At 45.4% G+C, this 19,908-nt stretch overlaps 2 protein-coding genes across 4 annotated transcripts in view; one reads left to right on the top strand and one right to left on the bottom strand.

Annotated features, from left to right (window-relative positions):
* Positions 1-6,990, bottom strand: part of LOC121878560 (beta-1,4-glucuronyltransferase 1-like) — a 33,028-nt gene extending 26,038 nt beyond the window's left edge. For both annotated transcript variants that reach the window (XM_042384889.1, XM_042384890.1), the window contains exons 1-2: positions 6,917-6,990; positions 6,161-6,212 (exon numbers count right to left, since the gene is read on the bottom strand). Coding sequence is in view for 1 of the 2 variants with exons in the window: in XM_042384890.1 (XP_042240824.1) it covers positions 6,161-6,163 (3 nt within the window). In the remaining variant the exon portion in view is untranslated. The remainder of the gene's footprint in view (positions 1-6,160; positions 6,213-6,916) is intronic.
* The window catches only part of LOC121878559, a 64,538-nt gene that overhangs the window by 7,515 nt on the left and 37,115 nt on the right, over positions 1-19,908 (top strand). Inside the window, exon 1 of one of the 2 annotated variants that reach the window (XM_042384886.1) lies at positions 14,471-15,052. The exons of the other annotated variant lie outside the window; for it this stretch is intronic. The gene's annotated coding sequence lies outside the window, so the exon portion shown is untranslated. Of the gene's footprint in view, positions 1-14,470; positions 15,053-19,908 lie in introns of those variants that run through there. 2 annotated transcript variants of the gene reach the window in all.

Below are 19,908 nucleotides of genomic sequence, written 5' to 3'. Positions count from 1 at the left end.
TAATACTTAAAGAGAGGCACATCATGTTCAACATCAACAGAATAGAAGAATACACACAATAATATTAATGTGTTTACGACCGACACACACACACACACACACACACACACACACACACACACACACACAGTCAGATGTTTCTCACCTTCTGTGTGTACTGTACGTGACTTACACATGATATGACCACTGAACCCTACGTGCCACACAACTACCATACTGAGAAACTAACTAGCCTGTCCTTAAATACCCAACACAATAAATAAGCTTAGGTCATGCTAGGTCATAGTAATTAAGGTCAGAGGACATGTAGTCGATAAATTAACAATAAAAAAAAAGTTATTCAGATGGTAATTACCCCCAGGGCGTGAAAGAGGTTGACTAATTACAGGTGAGCAAAAAAAAAGTAGCCCCGTGTTAACCTGTGCCGTAATGGTGTTCTTGTTTGGTCAACTCCCTGGGCACCTCGGCGTCTTCCTCCGGCTCACATTACCGTCTAGGAACATTAAATCCGGACTGTAATTAAGACTGAGTTACAACGTTTATTAACCCGAGTTACACCTATGACACGAACCATTACTCTTGATAAATGGTTCCTTCACGCCCACTGATAGTTCCTTCACGCCCACTGATGGTTCCTTCACGCCCACTGATGGTTCCTTCACGCCCACTGATGGTTCCTTCACGCCCACTGATGGTTCCACGCCCATTACCTGCCTCTAATGGTTCCTCCACGCCCACTACCCGCCTCTAATGGTTCTTCACGCCTACTGATGGTTCTCCATTACCCGCCTCAATGGTCTTTCCACGCCCACTACCCGCCTCTAATGGTTCCTTCACGCCTACTGATGGTTTCCTCCACGCCCATTACCCGTCTCTAATGGTTCCTCCACGCCCAGCTCACCCGCCTCTAATGGTTCCTTTCTTCACGTTTACTGATGGTTCCTCCACGTCATTACCTGCCTCTGATGGTTCCTCCACGCCCACTACCCGCCTCATGTCTTTCCGTTTACCGATGGTTCCTCCACGCCCATTACTCGCCTCTGATGGTTCCTCCACGCCCACTACCCGCCACTGATGGTTTTTCCACGCCCACTACCCGCCACTGATGGTTCCTTCACGCCCACTACCCGCCCTGATGGTTCCTTCACGCTCAACTACTCCGCCATTGATGGTTCCTTCACGCCCACTACCCGCCCTGATGGTTCCTTCCACGCTCACTACCCGCCAATACGGTTCCTTCACGCCCACTACCCGCTGCAATACCACGTATTTCTTCATGCCCACTACCCGCCATTGATGGTTCCTTCACGCCCACTACCCGCCTCTGATGGTTCCTTCACGCCCACTACCCGCCTCTGATGGTTCCTTCACGCCCACTACCCGCCTCTGATGGTTCCTTCACGCCCACTACCCGCCTCTGATGGTTCCTTCACGCCCACTAACCACCTTTCATTTATCTTGGACACTAGAATCAAGAAACATTTCCTTTCTTTCCTTCTTTCAATGTGTCCTTCATCTCTTAACCCCCCTCATGACGTGCCAAAGATCAGGCCAAGTGTCACCTTGACCCCTCCACAGTAAGGTCAAAGGTCACCTGGGCTGGGACTCTTGATGGTCATGTAAAAAAAATTATCTGGGTCACAAATGTCGAGGTGAGAGGTTAATTCTTCTCTTCTCTTCTCTCTTGTTGTCCTGTTACCGTGTGTGTGTGTGTGTGTGTGTGTGTGTGTGTGTGTGTGTGTGTGTGTGTGTGCCTCGCCTACATCATCTTGGTGTTGTAATGAACTACCAACACGCCACCCAACAAACACACAAGACACACAAATACACAAAGAAAACATGGACAACACGCACCATGTATGCAGGGATGCAAGCAATCATGAATACACGTAGACACAGGACACACACACACACACACACACACACAGACAACACTCTCGATCACAATATAAACTTACAAATAGACACAGACAGAGACAGAGACACGGACGGATATACTTACAAACAGACAGATAGACGGACACAAACGGACAGACAGAGAAACAAACGGTCCGGTAACTCAGGAAGATAAGTAATTCAACACAAATTTGAGAACTAATTTCTAGACCAACAGTTGACGGGGAGGGGGAGGGACGGGGGGGGGGGTGACCTTACTGGCTGGATGGGACGGGCATGTGTTCCTCATCGTCCTCAAATGTCAACGAACGACACTTGGAATACCTTGGACTGTGGGGATGACGGGGGACCTTTGTCAACCTTTTGAGTTCATGTCCTAGTTCTTGGTGAGCATTACTGATCAATGATGTGTTGAAGGTCACGCTGCTGTTGTTGTTATTATTTTAGTGTGTGTTTGTGTGTCCCTTGATATAACAACGACGCACACCTTATTAAAACACACTCACCACACACACACACACACACATACACACACACACACACACACACACACACACACACACACAGGGTCGACCATTAGGGCCACTAAGATCAACATCATTATCAGACCAACATCCACTCCACTACAATTAATATAATCAGCTGTTTATCTTTCACGACGACGGTGACACGACAAAGATGGTCAGGAATTGTCAACAACATCCTCTCCTTTTCCTCAATCATGTAATTCTAAATAAACGACAGACTGAAAACGTAAAAAAAAAATAAATAACAATAATGGAAAATTGGAGTTAATACATATTATCACTGTGGATAATCACAATAACCGGAGTGGAGTGGAGTGGTGGCCTCCAGTATAATAAACGTGTTTTTAATCATGTTACTGAGATATAATTCACCATCTAAAGCAGAGTTTCATCAACTGTAGAACAATCATATATATGACCCATATATATGACCCAGATGTTGCCAGGTGTCCAGGGAATTTTGTCCACACCTGTACATAGTCCCTGAGGATGGTCTGAGGCAGGTGGTGAGAACAGGTGGTGAACGCAGGTGGTTACGGCAGGTGGGATGCTAAGAGATGGTGCGGGTTATGCCGTAGATGATGGCGCCGGAGTTAAAACAGGCAACTCCACAGGTAACGTCGCAGGCGTTGACGAAGGTGATGACGCAGATACACCAGATAAGTGAGAGAGAGGCAGGGCGAGGAAGGTCAGGCAGCAATTATAAATGACGGCCTTTGATGGCTGACGTTGACTGTGTGGCTGTGAAACATTAATCTCACTGCTGTTATTACATCATTGTGTGGCTGTGAAACATTAACCTCACTGCTGTTATTACATCATTGTATGGCTGTGAAACATTAACCTCACTGCTGTTATTACATCATTGTGTGGCTGTGAAACATTAACTCACTGCTGTTATTACATCATTGTGTGGCTGTGAAACATTAACCTCACTGCTGTTATTACATCATTGTTGGCTGTGAAACATTAACCTCACTGCTGTTATTACATCATTGTGTGGCTGTGAAACATTAACCTCACTGCTGTTATTACATCATTGTATGGCTGTAAAACATTAACCTCACTGCTGTTATTACATCATTGAAACATTAACCTCACTGCCACAAGCATTGTGGCGGCTGTGAAACGTGTGTGTGCTGTGAAACATGCTGCTGTTATTACATCATTATGTGCTGTGAAACATTAACCTCACTGCTGTTATTACATCATTGTGGCTGTGAAACATTAACCTCACTGCTGTTATTACATCATTGTGTGGCTGTGAAACATTAACTCACTGCTGTTATTACATCATTGTGTGGCTGTGAAACATTAACCTCACTGCTGTTATTACATCATTGTGTGGCTGTGAAACATTAACTCACTGCTGTTATTACATCATTGTGTGGCTGTGAAACATTAACCTCACTGCTGTTATTACATCATTGTGTGGCTGTGAAACATTAACCTCACTGCTGTTATTACACATTGTGTGTGTGTGTGTGTGTGTGTGCGTGTGTGTGTATTGTCTATGATAACCTAAACGACATTGACCTTAGTTATTGAGGCGCAGTAATACATTATAATATCAACATAATCCTCTTCCTCACACACACACACACACACACACTGTACCTCTTAAAGAACGTAATTCCTTTAATTACAATACCTACAACTAACAAGAAGATACGACACGTGACAAATTTTTTTACGTAATGCAGTTTACATGGTGCCAAGATGGTCGTGTGTGTGTGTGTGTGTGTGTGTGTGTGTGTGTGTGTGTGTGTGTGTCGTATTCTCATCGCGTTGTTGCATTTATCTCCAATAATAATTAAATATTCATCATCTTCTTTTACTTATTATTATTAACATCATTATTGTTGTTTTATTATTATTATTTTTTTTTTTATATTATTATTATCATTAATTATCATTTCTATTATTACTATCATTCTTATTACTATTTTCTTCTTCCTCCCCCTATTATTATTATTTATTACTATATTATTATTATTATTACCATATTATTATTATCATTATTATCATCATCATCATCATCAACAAGACCAGGTGAAGAGACCAGGTAAGATCAAGCATACAGAGCCAGTCACTTACCTGGCCACAACACCTTTAACAAGAAAATCAGATAATCACATAATTTACCACCTAAGAACACCACTACACGCATGTAGGATATAACGAGGAAAATATTCAATGAGATGTTGTGTTTTATGGTGACAGCCTTCAGACCCACGACACTGTCATTATGTGTAGACAATTATGACAATCTCAGACATGACAAGGTGGAGGGAGAGGGGTGTACGGGGGCCCGGGGGGTGTAGGGGGTGACAGAGGGGTGTAGGGAGGTGACAGAGGGGGGTGTAGGGAGGTGACAGAGGGGGTGTAGGGGAGGTTGAGGGAGGAGGGAGGGAGGAGGTGTAGGAGGGGTGACAGAGGGGTGTAGGGGGAGGTTGAGGGAGGGAGGGAGGGAGGGGATCGTCAAGGTTATGTATCTGATCAATGGCAAGATAGTAATGCATACATGAGAAAGTGTGTGTGTGTGTGTGTGTGTGTGTGTGTGTGTGTGTGTGTGTGTGTGAGTGTGTGTGCGCGTGTGTGTGTGTGTGTGTGTGTGTGTGTGTGTATAATAATAATAATAATAATAATTAACGGTTTATTGAAAAACTTCTGCAGCCCGAAGGCTGAAAATATATATTGGACAAAAATGATTTATTACATACAGAGACATCGGGTAGGTGGGTCGATTAACAAAAGCTTTCATTATTGAAAGAAGAAGGAACATGAATTGAACATACAAATTATTATAGTTTACTGTTGATGGCCCGGGCCTGGGCTGGTCATTGAGTCACCAGGTGGTGTGGTGTTCACGTGGTGTAGTAACTCGTCCTCGGGTGTTGGTATGAAGGACCTCACGTGGTCATGGAGACACTGGGTTGGTGTGATGTTCACGTGGTGCAGTAACTCGTCCTTGGGTGTTGATATGAAGGACTTCACGTGGTCATGGGAACACCATGTGGTGTGTGGTGGTGTCACAGTATCTCACTCTGCTGGGTGGTGTTGTGTTATCTCGTAGTCAGGTGCATAGCCGGCCCTCTGTTGTTCCCAGGGTGGATTAACACCGTCTGGCCAGATGATGGTTCTCAAGGGTGCTTATCTCACTGGTGGGTCACGGCTCTCACTGGTACTGTCTAGTGCTGAATTCACTGGCTTAAACACTATTCAATACTGATCCCACTTCTTTCCGAAACGAAATTGTCACTTTTGATTATGTCGATATCCCAGTGGTGAGGATGGGTCGGGGAGAGGAACTTCAGGAATGGGGCCGAACATGGCCAAGGGGGGCCGCTGCTCAGCAGGAGCAGCGCCTGATTAGTCTTGACCCTACGGTGATCAAGGATGTAGTGTGTGTGTGTGTGGAGAGGGGGTACTACAGGGGAGATGTGACCCCCTTCACCACCTCCAGGTCCCTCCCCCCTACCCTCACAACATCAACCTCTCCACCACCACCCTCCCTCCCACCTCTTCACCGCCACACCCCTCCCTCCTACCTGTCCTCCCCCCCACCTCTCCACCACCATCTTCCTCCCCCCTACCCTCATCTCACACTGTTTTAAAACCCTTTCCCACAGGTCTACTATAAATAACTCACTGTTTACATTATATTCAAAGATTATCCTAAATAACCTCAATGTCTGTACGGTGAGATAACGACAATAATACACTGGGGTACTCACCATCAAGACGCTGGGCGCTGCTTGGTCATATCTGTCTGCTTCTGTACCTTACCTGTTGGGGGAAGAGAGAAGTGATACTCTTAACTCTCAATGTCTCCAATTGTGTGTGTGTGTGTGTGTGTGTGTGTGTGTGTGTGTAATAATAATAATAATAATAATAATAAACGGTTTATTGAAAAGCCTAAGTCTGAAGGGTGAAAATATACATTGGACATAAAATGACTTATTACATACATTGGTGGTTTAACAAAAGCCTGTGTGTGTGTGTGTGTGTGTGTGTGTGTGTGTGTGTGTGTGTGTGTGTGTGTGTGTGTGTGTGTGTGTGTGTGTGTGTGTGTGTGTGTGTGTGAGTGAGCTGTGGGTGACGTGGTAGTGCCAGCTGGGCCCACACGTGCAACTGACAAGGAGGAGGAAGAAGAGGAGGGGAAAGAGCAGGTGGAGGGAAGGAAAGAGAAGGATGGGCGGGAGGTGGAGGGGGTCAGGAGGAGGTGGAGGGAAGGAAGGGAGGTAGAGGGAAGGAAGGGAGGGGCCGGGAGGAATTTGTTATGTTTACGTGCATTATGTCACTACCGACTCACATCCTCTCCGTCACTCACTCACGCACACCGACGCTACTCCTTCCCTCCTTCTTCACACCGTTAACCTTCTTTCTGGCTTAAATCACCCAGTTCACACACACTATCCTATTCCACCACCTCACACAACGTACACTCGGTCATGCTACACAGTATAGTAAGTCGATCGCCTCTTACTCACACGTGTACATCACCACAACGGCGAAGAACTACCACACCCACTAGATGCTGTGAGGGCACTACTGTTGCCCGCATCTCACCGGCTAAATATAACCTCCACCACCAGCGTAGTTGGCCATCCCCATCAACCCTCCGTTTTCTATCCCAACCCCGACGATGTTTTTTTTTTTTTGTTTCTTTTTCGCTAAATATTCTAATTCTGTGTGTTGGTGACCCAGTGTCTAGAAAGCACTTACCTTATGTACCCAATATTTTTTAGTGTGACTGTTGGGTTAGGTTCGGGAGTTAGGATAGGAGTTGTAGATTAGGTTATGTTTAGTGTGTTAGGCTAGGCTAGGTTAGGTTAGGTTAGGTCAGGCGTGTGTTAAACGTGTTGATTATTCAGTATCCAACAAACACACAGCTATACTGCCTCACCTCCTTCACTCACCTGATGTAGTACAAGAGTTCAGATACATTAGTAAAGGGATGTGTTGTTGTGAGGTGAGCATTCTTACCATCTGCGTGTGTGTGTGTGTGTGTGTGTGTGTGTGTGTGTGTGTGTGTGTGTGTGTGTGTAAATTTTATTGAAACATCCTGTACTTCTAAACGAATAATTGAGAACAAACTTAACCAATTCTCTTAAACTACAGCATTAAGATGGTAACCCCGATGGCGTCTAAATAGCTCCGAGACTCTACTATATATAAACACGAGTACGTAGTCATTACTCCATTAAGATACGATAAGATAATGGTGGGAATATTTTAGAACTGAGGAGCTTGGCAACACGGAACTGAGAGATGGTTAAAAAATGGTTAAAAAATATCTGTGGCACTAGCTCTATATGTCACTACGTCACTGAAAGCCGAACTGACTGACTGACTGACTGATTCACTGACGGAGAAACAGAAACGTATGTGTTGTTTATAATGTTATCCCGTGGAGAGATCCGACACCACTATGCTGGCAACACTACTGTAACAAGACGCTATTACTGCCACAACAACACATAAGTATAACCATTACAACACGCAACAACAGCCCCCACAACACAATAACAATAACATCCACAACACATAATATATAACTACAACACAATAACATCCACAACACAATAACAATAACCACAACATCAATACCATAATAATAATAATAAAATAACATGTAAATTAGTATCACCACAATATATAAACAACCACAGTACAGCACCTCCATCACTATCTCCATCACTATCTCCATCACCACCACCAACATCACCAACACCATCACAATCACCACCACCACCAACACCACTATCACCACCACCGCCACCACCGCCACCACCAACAACACCACTATCACCACCACCAACACCACTACATCACCACCACCGCCACCACCAACAACACCACCACCATCACCACACAACACCATATCACCACCCACCACCACCACCATCACCACCAACACCACCATCACACCACCGCCACATCACCAACAACACCACCATCACCACCACCACACCACCACCATCACCACCAACACCACTTATCACCACCACCACCATCACCAATAACACTACCACACCATCACACCAACACCACCAACAACACCACTATCACCACCAACAACACCATTATCACCACACACAATCACCACCAACACCACTATCACCACCACCACCATCACCAACAACACCACTATCACCACCATCACCACCAACACCACCAACAACACCACTATCACCACCAACAACACCATAATCACCACACTACCACCCTACTGCCAAAACACAAGATCTTAAGTATAGTAAATTACTTAAGTGGTCAAGAGTGCCAAGGTTACTACCCCTCTTCCTCACCCCTGGCACTTCCGAATGGCACTCACACATCAGGAGAAAATGGCATGCAGTTTTTACCCTACAAATTATATTATAAACCATGTGAGGTAAAACTATAGAGTGAGTAATGAGGTGGACACACACACACACGCACACACACACACGCACACACACACACACACACACACACACACACACACACAGGTAGGGAATACATACGGTACTGTAATATTTGGGTGACCTCAATACTCAAGTTTAAAAGGTCAAAGGTCAATCACCTATTAGATCTCTTCAAAGACAGACCTTTAACACCTCCAAGCCTCTAGAGTCAACGATGTGGATTAATTTTGACAAACGAGGCTCTGCGGGAAGGTTAAATTGAAAGCTCAGTATTATGACTAAATTAGTAAGTTGTGTGTCAGGAAGGTGGCTGTGTGATGATCCCCCACCCTCCTGATGACCTGTCCACCACCACCACCCTTATGAATCTGTTTCGCTGCGTCACCTGGTGTTGTTCTGGCGTCACACAGGGATGTATTAGCGTCACACCACTGTATCTTCTTATCTGCATCTATAACTGGTATAATCCTCTAAGAAACCTCCCCATAACTGGTATCCTGACAAACCACTCTATAACTAGTATAATTCTCCACTCTATAACTTATAATAACCCTCTGACAAACCACTCTATAACTCGTATAATTCTCCACTCTATAACTTATAATAGCCATCTGACAAACCACTCTGTAAATCACAATTGGTATAATCTGACAAGCCACTCAAACCACTGCATATAATAATAAATCTCTCCTCTATAACTAACATATATAATAATTTTCCCTCAATGTTCATCCTTTCAAACTAGACACTACAGCAGGAGGATATTACAGTAGCTCAGTCCACAACTCCCTCTACTCAACGTCCCACTACCACGGTAAAGATATGTAATTTTCTCTTCCAATGTCAACGTGTGTGTGTGGGGTGGTCATTCTGCCTTTCACCTGTAACTCATAAGATTAAGGAATATGTGGTGGGTGAGGGAAGGAGGGTAGGGGTAGGGGTAAGGGAGGGAGATGAGGGAAGGGCGAGGGTTGGGTAACGATAGGAGGGGGTAAGGGTGGAAGGGGGAAGAGGGAGGGTAGGGAAGAGAGGTGAGGGAGGGAAGGAAGAGAGGGATGGAAGGGTAAGGATGGGGAAGGGTAGGGGGAGGGAGGTAGGGAAGGAGAGAGGTGAGGGAAGGAAGGAGGAGAGGGATGGAAGGGTAAGGATGGGGAAGGTAGGGGTGAGGAGGGTAGGGGGGGGAGAGGTGAGGGAGGGAAGGAAGAGAGGGATGGAAGGGTAAGGATGGGGGAAGGGTAGGGGTGAGGGAGGGTAGGGTAGGGAAGGAGAGAGGTGAGGGAGGGAAGGAAGAGAGGGATGGAGGAGTAAGGATGGGGGAAGGGTAGGGGTGAGGGAGGGATGATAAGAAAGGAAGTGAGGGTGAGGGAGAGAGAGGGGGGAGATAGTGGTGTGAATCTGAAGCCCACAAGTCTACTTCTGTCTCCACTCACACAACTAAAGGCTTAAAATGACAAGTTGAATTCTCTTTACAGCGTCTATTCATCAGCTATAACGCAGAAATATTCACAAACACGATCTAGGTTGATGAAACAATGCATAGAACTCATCCAGTATTAAAAATAAATAATAATAAAAGATTAATATCACCAAAATATCTCACTATCTCCCCTCTCTCTCTCTCACTCAGTCTCTCTCTCTCTGTTTCTCTCTCTCTCACGGTCTCTCTCTCTCTAAAACAAGACACATCCGTTCCTCATTCACCACCAGGAAGTGAACATCTGTATCAGCTCCCTCTATCGCCCACAGGAGTCCATGCATCACGCTAATACGGATAATTACATACAACTAATCACAGGCATTGAGCGGCGCTACGCCATACTCGAGAAATTAAGCGACAGAGGCTCCGTTTTCTATGTCGTGTTTGTGGTGGTGGTTGTTGTTCTTGGTGGTAAATCCGAATTCTCGAACGATGTGTTGGATTTGTTGCTTTGGTGGCTTTTTTTGTATAGTGATTGGAGTTTTTCTAAGGATTTGTGGTAGATTCTAAGGAGACTGGGAGGATTTTTAAGGATTTTGAGGAGATTTCAAATGATTGGAGGATTTTAAGCAACGCTGATTGAATTGAAAGGAACCCTGGCGTACATTAAGGAACCCTGGCGTATATTAAGGAACCCTAGCGTATATTAAGGAACCCTAGCGTATATTAAAGAACCCTGCCGTAGATTAAAGAAACCTGGCGTAGATTAAAGAAACCTGGCGTACTACAAGGAACCCTGGCAGATTTCTAAATGAACCCCGGCGGATTTAACGTAGCGAGGTAGTTATAATGGAAGGGTCAGGCCAGGTCACCCGGGGTCGCGGGGGTAATGAGGGGTTACCTGGTTAATAGAGGGGTCGTGGTGAGGGATACACCCGTGTGCTGACCCGCCCAAGGTCAACCCAGCAGGAGGTAGGCAAGCAAGAGGGAAGGAACATACATGCAGGAAGGAAGGAAGAGAGAGAGAGAGAGAGAGAGAGAGAGAGAGAGAGAGAGAGAGAGAGAGAGAGAGAGAGAGAGAGAGAGAGAGAGAGAGAGAGAGAGAGAGAGTTAAGTGGCGGTGCAAACAGGAAGGAAGAAAGGAGGAAGTCAGATAGGCAGAAAGGAATGAATGAATGGATGAAGGAAGGAAGGAAGGGAGAAGGTATTATTATAATAACAATAATAATAGTAACAAAATATTTCCTAACACGTAATAATGATAATGAACACGTAGGCACTAATTAAGGTCACCCGCTGAGCTTGTAGAAGCATGTACCTGGGTCAGCTAAGGTGAGGGCGACACTCCCTCACTCCACCAACCCGTTCCACTCTCCCTCAACCCCCCCCACATCTCACAAGACAGGTGAGGACTAGCTAGCGGCTAGAGGGTCACGGAGATAGTGTACGAGGCCGCCTCACCTTGTCGGCTTAACAGTAGACGAGAAACACGAGATGGTGGTAGGTGATTATCCCGTGTGTGTGTGTGTGTGTGTAGGTTCAACAGGAGACGAGATCTTAGTGAACACGCCACCCACCTACATCATCCCTCACCAAGGTAGTCTTACAGGTGATAATAATACTAATAATAATAATGATAATAATAATAATAATAATGCCGCTCCTCCAACAATCTCAAGATATATAATAAGACTCTCCCATATTTTCCCCTCTTTCTCTTATTTTCCTTCATTTCTCTTCTTTCATCTCAAGTGTTTCAACTACTTAGGTCATCAAGCATCATTCAATGTCTTTTAGTTTCAATATTAAACAACTTAAAAAAAAAGCTCGATTACTTTTCAATGTTGTCACAGTGTCAATATTCTGCCTCATTATACAAATGTAAAAATAAGCCCCGCCCAAAATCTCCCACGAGGGCTTGTGATTGGTTGGACTGAGCCTCCTAGGGATGCGATGACCTGGAGCCCAACTAGCCGTCAGTTGTCAATCAGGGGGAGGAGAGGACGTGTCTCGCTTATTTTCAAGATGTGGGATAAACAAACTGAGGAGTACTGTGTTGTTGGTGCTGCTGCTGCTGGTGTAGGTAATTGGATACAACTTTACGTAACTCAACCAAGTTCTATTACTCAACCAATTTTCTATCACTCAAACAAATCTGACATACAACCTCGTCTGTCACTCAACCAAGTCATAACCACTCCTACACCCCCAGTTGCTGCTACTGTTCGCTGGCGTCAAGTTGATTACGAACGACACGAAACTCGTATCCAAAAACAATCTAGTTCAAGCCTTCCTTAACTCTTTTTTTTAATAAGTCGTAAGAGAATGAAACGAGGAATAAATACAGTCGTTGTGTAGGTAAATAACAATACATTTTATCCTGTTAAACATTGAAATAATCTACAGTTTGTATCTACGTATTAGTAAAAAAAAATACAATTGACTCATTTAGGCCACCGACTTGACAAGCAATGGGCAAAAGAGGGAAATACTCCAGTGTAATCCATGTGACAGTTTTGTGACAGTATTTAAGCTGCGGAACTGCCTGAAATTTGCTACATAAATGCTGGTGGGTAATCACTACATGAATGTCCAGACATTACCACATAAATGTTGGGCATTGTGCGAAGTAAGTACTAGGAATTTGGCTACGTAAAAGCCAGATATTTTACAGGATAAAAACTGTGAAATTTGTAACGTAAAAAGTGGATACATTACCAGATTAATGCTGAATATTCTGCTAGTAATTGGTTGATATTCTACTGTAAAAAATACTAGGTATTTAGTACTCACAAATTCTGGGTATTAGGCGCGGACATAGAGAGGTTTTGCCGGAGCTACGTTCTTATGGGTAAGAAAAACAGCCAGATGTTTGACAGTGACTGATGACTACCACAACACAAGCAGAAGAAGTGGGGCAGTTTTACCACGACAAATTCACATCATCCTGTCAGTCGATATTCGCTGACACACACACACACACACACACCGGCAATGGTCCTCTGGGTGTAGCTTCTATAACGGGGATCACCTGAAGAGTCGCCCCCTTCCCCCACTTATTCCACAAGAAGGTTAACCACCTTAACGCCGCGGTGTTGGTTGCAATCCAAAAATTTTTTATTTGGGTTAGGAAGTGAACGAACGCCAGGCGATGTTAACTGCTCGATCTGGCGATTATTTTTTATAGTAGAGTCGACAGTCTCAGTGTGATGAGAGCTCCACCAGGAACTCCCGCCCCCATAACAATTTCACGTTCGGAGTTAGTGGGCGTTTTAGCGGCGGTAATGACAGTGTGTTCCCCCCTCTCTACTCACCCTGTTTCCGGAACTCTTTTGTGAATCCTGATAACACACAGGTGGGCGCCGGAGGGATGGATTGATAGGTAAGGGAGTATTTATATGTGTTAAATCTGGCCTGACGGTTCCCCTCACGTGACGCCTCCTGTAGCGGGAGTGAGGAGGAGGGGGAGAAGGATGGTCACGGGAGGTTCTGGTGGTCTTGCATTACCCTACGCATAGTAACGAAGGTGCTGGATCCCCACTATCAGGTCCTCTCATCTTCACTACACCATTACCAAGTCTTCCTATCGTCAGTCTCCTCTACTTGTTACTTCTTCTTATGACATCAGAAACCACGAAGATGAAAATAAAAAATAAATAAAACTCACAAAGGCGTAGAGAAACTAATGGTAAATGGGAATATGTAGTGATGCGTTCTCTTAATGTCTGCCGTACATAATTCTACCATTGAATAAGGTCACATATAATCTACAACCCCTGTTTTTTCTCGTTCATTTTTTCTTTTGTCATATGTCCCTTCTTTCTCTGTCAAGTGCCCCTTCTGTGTCCCCTGTCATGCACACTCTCTCTCGTTATGCACATCTCTTCTCCTCTGCTCTGAGCACCTCCGTCCTCTTAACCACACATCAATGTACTTTCGTGTCACGCATTTTTCTCTTCCATACTCCAGTCCGCTGTCATGCGACCCTCCGGCACGCAACGTTCACTTTACCACGCGCCTCTCTATCGCATCATATGTTTTCCCTGCGCCTCTCTCCTCTTCTTCCTGCAGCTATGCGCCAGTTCTCCATCACGCGCTTCACTCTTCTCCCCCTGCCATGTGCCTCTTCTTTAAACACCCTGCCATGCGCCACCCCTTTGCCATGCGCCCCTCTTCTCCTAACCTGCCATGCGGGGTGAACAAAGACGAATCGATCCCCCGAGGATGTAAACACACGGGTGGCCTCCCTGGCTGCGTCTCCACCTGCCCTCCCGGCCACCTCCTGCACAGTATCACCGGCGTTGCCATGGTAGTGTTGCGTGTTCCCCGTCGCCCTGGATCCCTGAATCACCCACACCAACCACATCTAGACCCTAGAAATCCCAAACACCATCCTGAAGACGACGAATCCCGTGTCATAAACAGAGAAGTCGTGCCCTGAATACCCGCCGGTGAAGACGTTATCACTAGAGAAGAAGATTTCGTGCAAATTACGTGAATGACGGTGACCACACATCTAGGGATTAGCCCCCACCTTCCTCTGTGAATATCTAGCTTGTGACTACCACTTCCGGGGTATATAGAAGGGAAAATTACGTAAAATGATATGAACACAGATGACAGTACGTGTAGCTAGCTGGCTGTTAACAAGACGTGTGGAGTGTGTGTGAGTTATCTACAGCGAGGAGGAGGAGGAGGAGGAGGTGGAAGGGGGGGAAGACAGTGACCATGTGTGCAGCAGTAGCAGTCATCGAGGCCGGGAGAGGGAGGCCCGCACCACACTGCCCCGTCTCTGACAGGTAAGCCTGCTGGTGCTGCATGGGTAAAGGGGGTTCCAGTGCCCCGCTGTGATGCCTCAGGGGGTCACGGGGGCCCCAGTAAGATGATACAAGGTAAGCACTGCCTCACAACACCACATAAACCAGTAATTACACCCCAGGGCTCGGGATCCTCAATAACTCGTACGTTAAAAATTTCCCCTAATTAGAGAGATGAGAATGGACCTCACCGGCTCACCTCTGAAGCAACGACACACAAATTAGATAGAAAAAATGGATCCCAAATTGCACCAAGACTCTAGATTAACTACTTTAATATATTGTAGCCGCCAGGGGGAAATATGTAAGGCAGGAATCTTAAGTGTGTTGGCCTACTACACGTCTCCGTTTTCTGTGTGAGCCTGTGCGTGACCCACCACCACCACACTGCTAAAAACCCTCACCTCTCTCTCCTTCACACACACACACACACACACACACACACACACAGTAATTCCCTGGTCACCTTCCTATTAGTGCTTCTCATATCACACCCTCATCTCACCCTCCACACATTACAACTTTATTTTTTGTGATCTATACTGACCGTGAAGTATGGACCGCTGGCTGAGTGACACATACAACCACATTGATAGATGAATAGGCAGACAGAGACATCCTTATACTATCACCACACCCACGGTACCACTACACCCTCACACCCACAGTACCACTACACCCTCACACCCACGGTACCACTACACCCTCACCCAGTACCCTCACTACACCTCACACCCACAGTACCACTACACCCTCACCCACAGTGCACCACTACACCCTCACACCCACAGTACCACTACACCCCTCACACCCACGGTACCACTCACACCCTCACACCCACGGTACCAATTACACCCTCACACCACGGCACCACTACACCCCTCACACCCACAGTACCACTACACCCCTCACACCCACAGTACCACTACACCCTCACACCCACAGTACCACTACACCCTCACACTCACAGTACCACTATACCCTCACACCCACGGTACCACTACACCCTCACACCCACAGTACCACTACACCCTCATACCCACAGTACCACTACACCCACACCACCAGTACCACTACACCCTCACACCCACGGTACCACTACACCCACACCACCAGTACCACTACACCCACACCACCAGTACACCCAGAAGCCCTACACCATTACAACATTTAAGGGCACATGACCTGAACACCTGTCTTTAGTCATGACACAACACAGGTCCTGAAGGGCATAACCATTAACCTATACAACACCTTCATGTCTGGGAGCTTTAATCATAGAGTCATAGTAATAGTTTCTTGTTATTACTTCTATTACTACTATGCTTATTACTATTAAGACATACTACTACTACTACTACATTTACTCTACTACTACTGCTACTACTACAATTGATATTACTAATACTATTTCTACTATTACTACTTCTACTAATACAGCAACAACAACTTGTACTGTCATTACCATGTATTATTATTACCTTTTATTATTATTATTATTATTATTATTATTATTATTATTATTATTATTATTATTAATTGTGTTAACGTATGAACGTTTATCAAAGACTCGTGTATTTAACTAACTTAGAATACGCACCTACAAGACCTTAAGTGATGTTAAATCGTAGTAATACATCACGACATCAACAACCCACAAGACCTTAGTTTTTAAAGCGCAGTAATACAACCCCTCCCCCCCTCCACCTCCCTCTCCAGTCTTGATACACAATAATGAGAGAACACGAAGGGTGGTGGGTGGGTGGGTGGGTGGTGGTGGTGGTGGTGGTGGTGGTGGTGGTAGTGGTGGTGGTGGTGGTAGCGTGTGTCAGGGGGAGATGCTGTCCCCGCCAGCCTTTAATTCAAAGTGGATTATCTTATTCCTTAACTCGGGAGATCAAAATTGTTCAATGGGATTATATCTGTTGATACCGAGGCCTGAGTCACGCTGTGGCCTGGTGACTCTTTAATGACTTGGTGACTTACAATAACCTAGTGATCCTCCAATAACAGTGGTGACCTGTATGACCCAGCAGGGCCAGTAAATTCAACTTTGACCTCCCCCCCCGCCACACCATGACCTACTCCCCCCTCCCCCACCATCATTGTGACCTAACTTCCCTCCACCACCGTGATCTATCTCTCCTTCCCCTCACCACTATCACCATGACCCCCACCATATGACCTCTCCCCCACACCCCCACTACCATTTGACCTCTAACCCACACCCACTCTCTGCATCACCATGACCTCTTTCCACACACCATCATGACCTCTTCCCACACCCTCCAACACCATCATATAACCCCTTCCCCACCCCCACACCACCACACCCACACCATATGACTCAAATTCACTACCCCCACCCTCCAATACCATCATATAACCTCTTCCCCCACCCCCACACCACCATGACCTACACCATATGACTCCACCCCTACCCCTACCCTCCAATACCATCATAACCTCTTCCCCACCCCCACACCACCATAACCTACACCATATGACTCCACCCCCTACCCCCACCCCTCCAATACCATCATATAACCTCTTCCCCCAACCCCCACACCACCATGACCCCACCCCTACCCCCGCGACCTCACACAACCTCCAGCCCAACAGATCCCCGGAAATAAGATGAGGGTTATCATTGTTGACGTAATAATAACCACTTATTATACTATTGGGCGCGTTATTGGTATATTGGCTGGACAACACAAAACACGCAGCGTTAACATTTTGTGAAGCCTTGGGTGGTTCTCGGGTTTATCTACTTCGTTATTGTTGTTATTGTCATTGCTGTTGTTATTGTTGTCGTGTTGTTCTTGCTTCTTGTTATTGTTTTGGATGTTGCTATTGTCGTTGTTGTTCTTGCTATTGTTATTGTTGTTATTGGTATCGTGATTGTTTTTGCTATTGTTATTGTTTTGGATGTTGCTATAGTCGTCGTTGTGTTTGTTATTGTTGTGATTGATATTGAAATCGTCTTCGTTGTTGTTGTTGTTGTACTTGTTATTGCTGTTACTATTATGATTGTTGTTGTTATTATCATTGATGGAGGGGCACAGGTAAGTCACGTGATCCCCGCATCTTGTTGTCGACGGTCGTAGTTTCAATTATTATTTCACTGATAAGATTCACGTCTGGTGTGTTATTTCCGCCGAGATGACGAGGACCCCAGGAGCCACGCACCGCCCATCTCCGACCTGCTGGGGGGTGGGTGGGTGGGGAGGGAGGAATTTCTGGTGGAAGGAAGGAAAAATTGAAGGGTCTATTTTTCATGCTGCATTGACCCTCATGGACGAATGGATGGATGGAAGGATGGATGGTTCAGTGTGTGTAGTGTGTCAAGGAGGTCACATAGTAGGTCTGGATATGGTGACGGAGACAACGAGACAGACAGACAGACAGACAGATAGACAGACAGATAGACAGATAAACACACTAAAAAATTTCCACCTCATCCATCACCTCAACAGACCATCACACACACACACACACACACACACACACACACACACACACACACACACACACACACACACACCTGCCACTCTTGTTACAGCCGTGTACACAAAGGTAGTCACTCCTCGTTATCGACTCACCACATCACCTGACACACACACTCCTCCTTCTTACCCTAATGTCCTATTTGTGTATATAACTTGTCACACATTAGCGAGTAACTCTTAACACGCACGCACAAACACTCATACGCACGCACATACATACACATAAATACACATACGCCGACATACCCCAAATACACAAACACATACATAGAAAGACACACACCCAAACACATACATAGAAACGCACACACAAACACACACACACACACACACATGCACAAATATACATACAAAACATATACACACACACACACACAAATATACATATAAACACACACACACACACACACACACACACACACACACACACACACACACATCTACTTTGGCTACGAGTGGAATTTCTACACACTTAACCCACCATCACCCAGTGTTACGACACTGTACGTATACACACACACACGCACACTCACACAGATACATTCAGTATACACTGTACACACAGACACACACACACATATACACAATGAGTCTTGCCAGATGTATACCTACTACGGTGAGTACAGTATTGGGAGGGCTGAGTACAATACAGTCTGATAAGTAATAATAAAGTGTAAGTAACAATGAAGTCTGATAAGTAACATTAAAGTATAATAAGTAACGATTAAGTCTGATATGTAACATTATAGTCTGACAGGTAACAATTAACTCTGATAAGTAATAATAAAGTCTGATAAGTAATAATTAACTCTCATTTTGTTAACTGGATCAATTAAAGTTGTTCGACTCATGATAATTGCTCCGTCTGTCTCTGGAGGGAGGGAGGGAGGGAGGGGGGGGGGAGGTAGTTTCTCTAAATACTGACCCAACACGCTCATCTGTGTGTGTGTGTGTGTGTGTGTGTAACTCTTGGAGGAGCACCACACACGAAAGTGGCAATACTTTCGAGTTAGCCCGACTGCATACCGAGGCAGACAAGTGCCAATGACTGAAAGACGCTGCCTCTGCCCCTCCCGCACTAGATGTAGCCCCCCACATGTGCAACTTCTGTGAACGACCCTGCCGGTCCCGTATCGGCCTCTTTAGTCACCTCAAAACTCACCAACCTTGGTGACATCCTGAATAACTCATATCATTGTATCATAGCTGCATAATCGTTATACTCGATTCCAAATGACAGCAAACTTGTATGTATGTATGTATGTATGTATGTATGTATGTATGTATGTATGTATGTATGTGTATAGTATATATGCATGTTTGTGT

Source organism: Homarus americanus, unplaced genomic scaffold, assembly GCF_018991925.1.
Source record: "Homarus americanus isolate GMGI-L3 unplaced genomic scaffold, GMGI_Hamer_2.0 scaffold41027, whole genome shotgun sequence".
Lineage (NCBI taxonomy): Eukaryota > Metazoa > Arthropoda > Malacostraca > Decapoda > Nephropidae > Homarus > Homarus americanus.
This window is presented reverse-complemented; position numbering and strand designations above follow the sequence as displayed.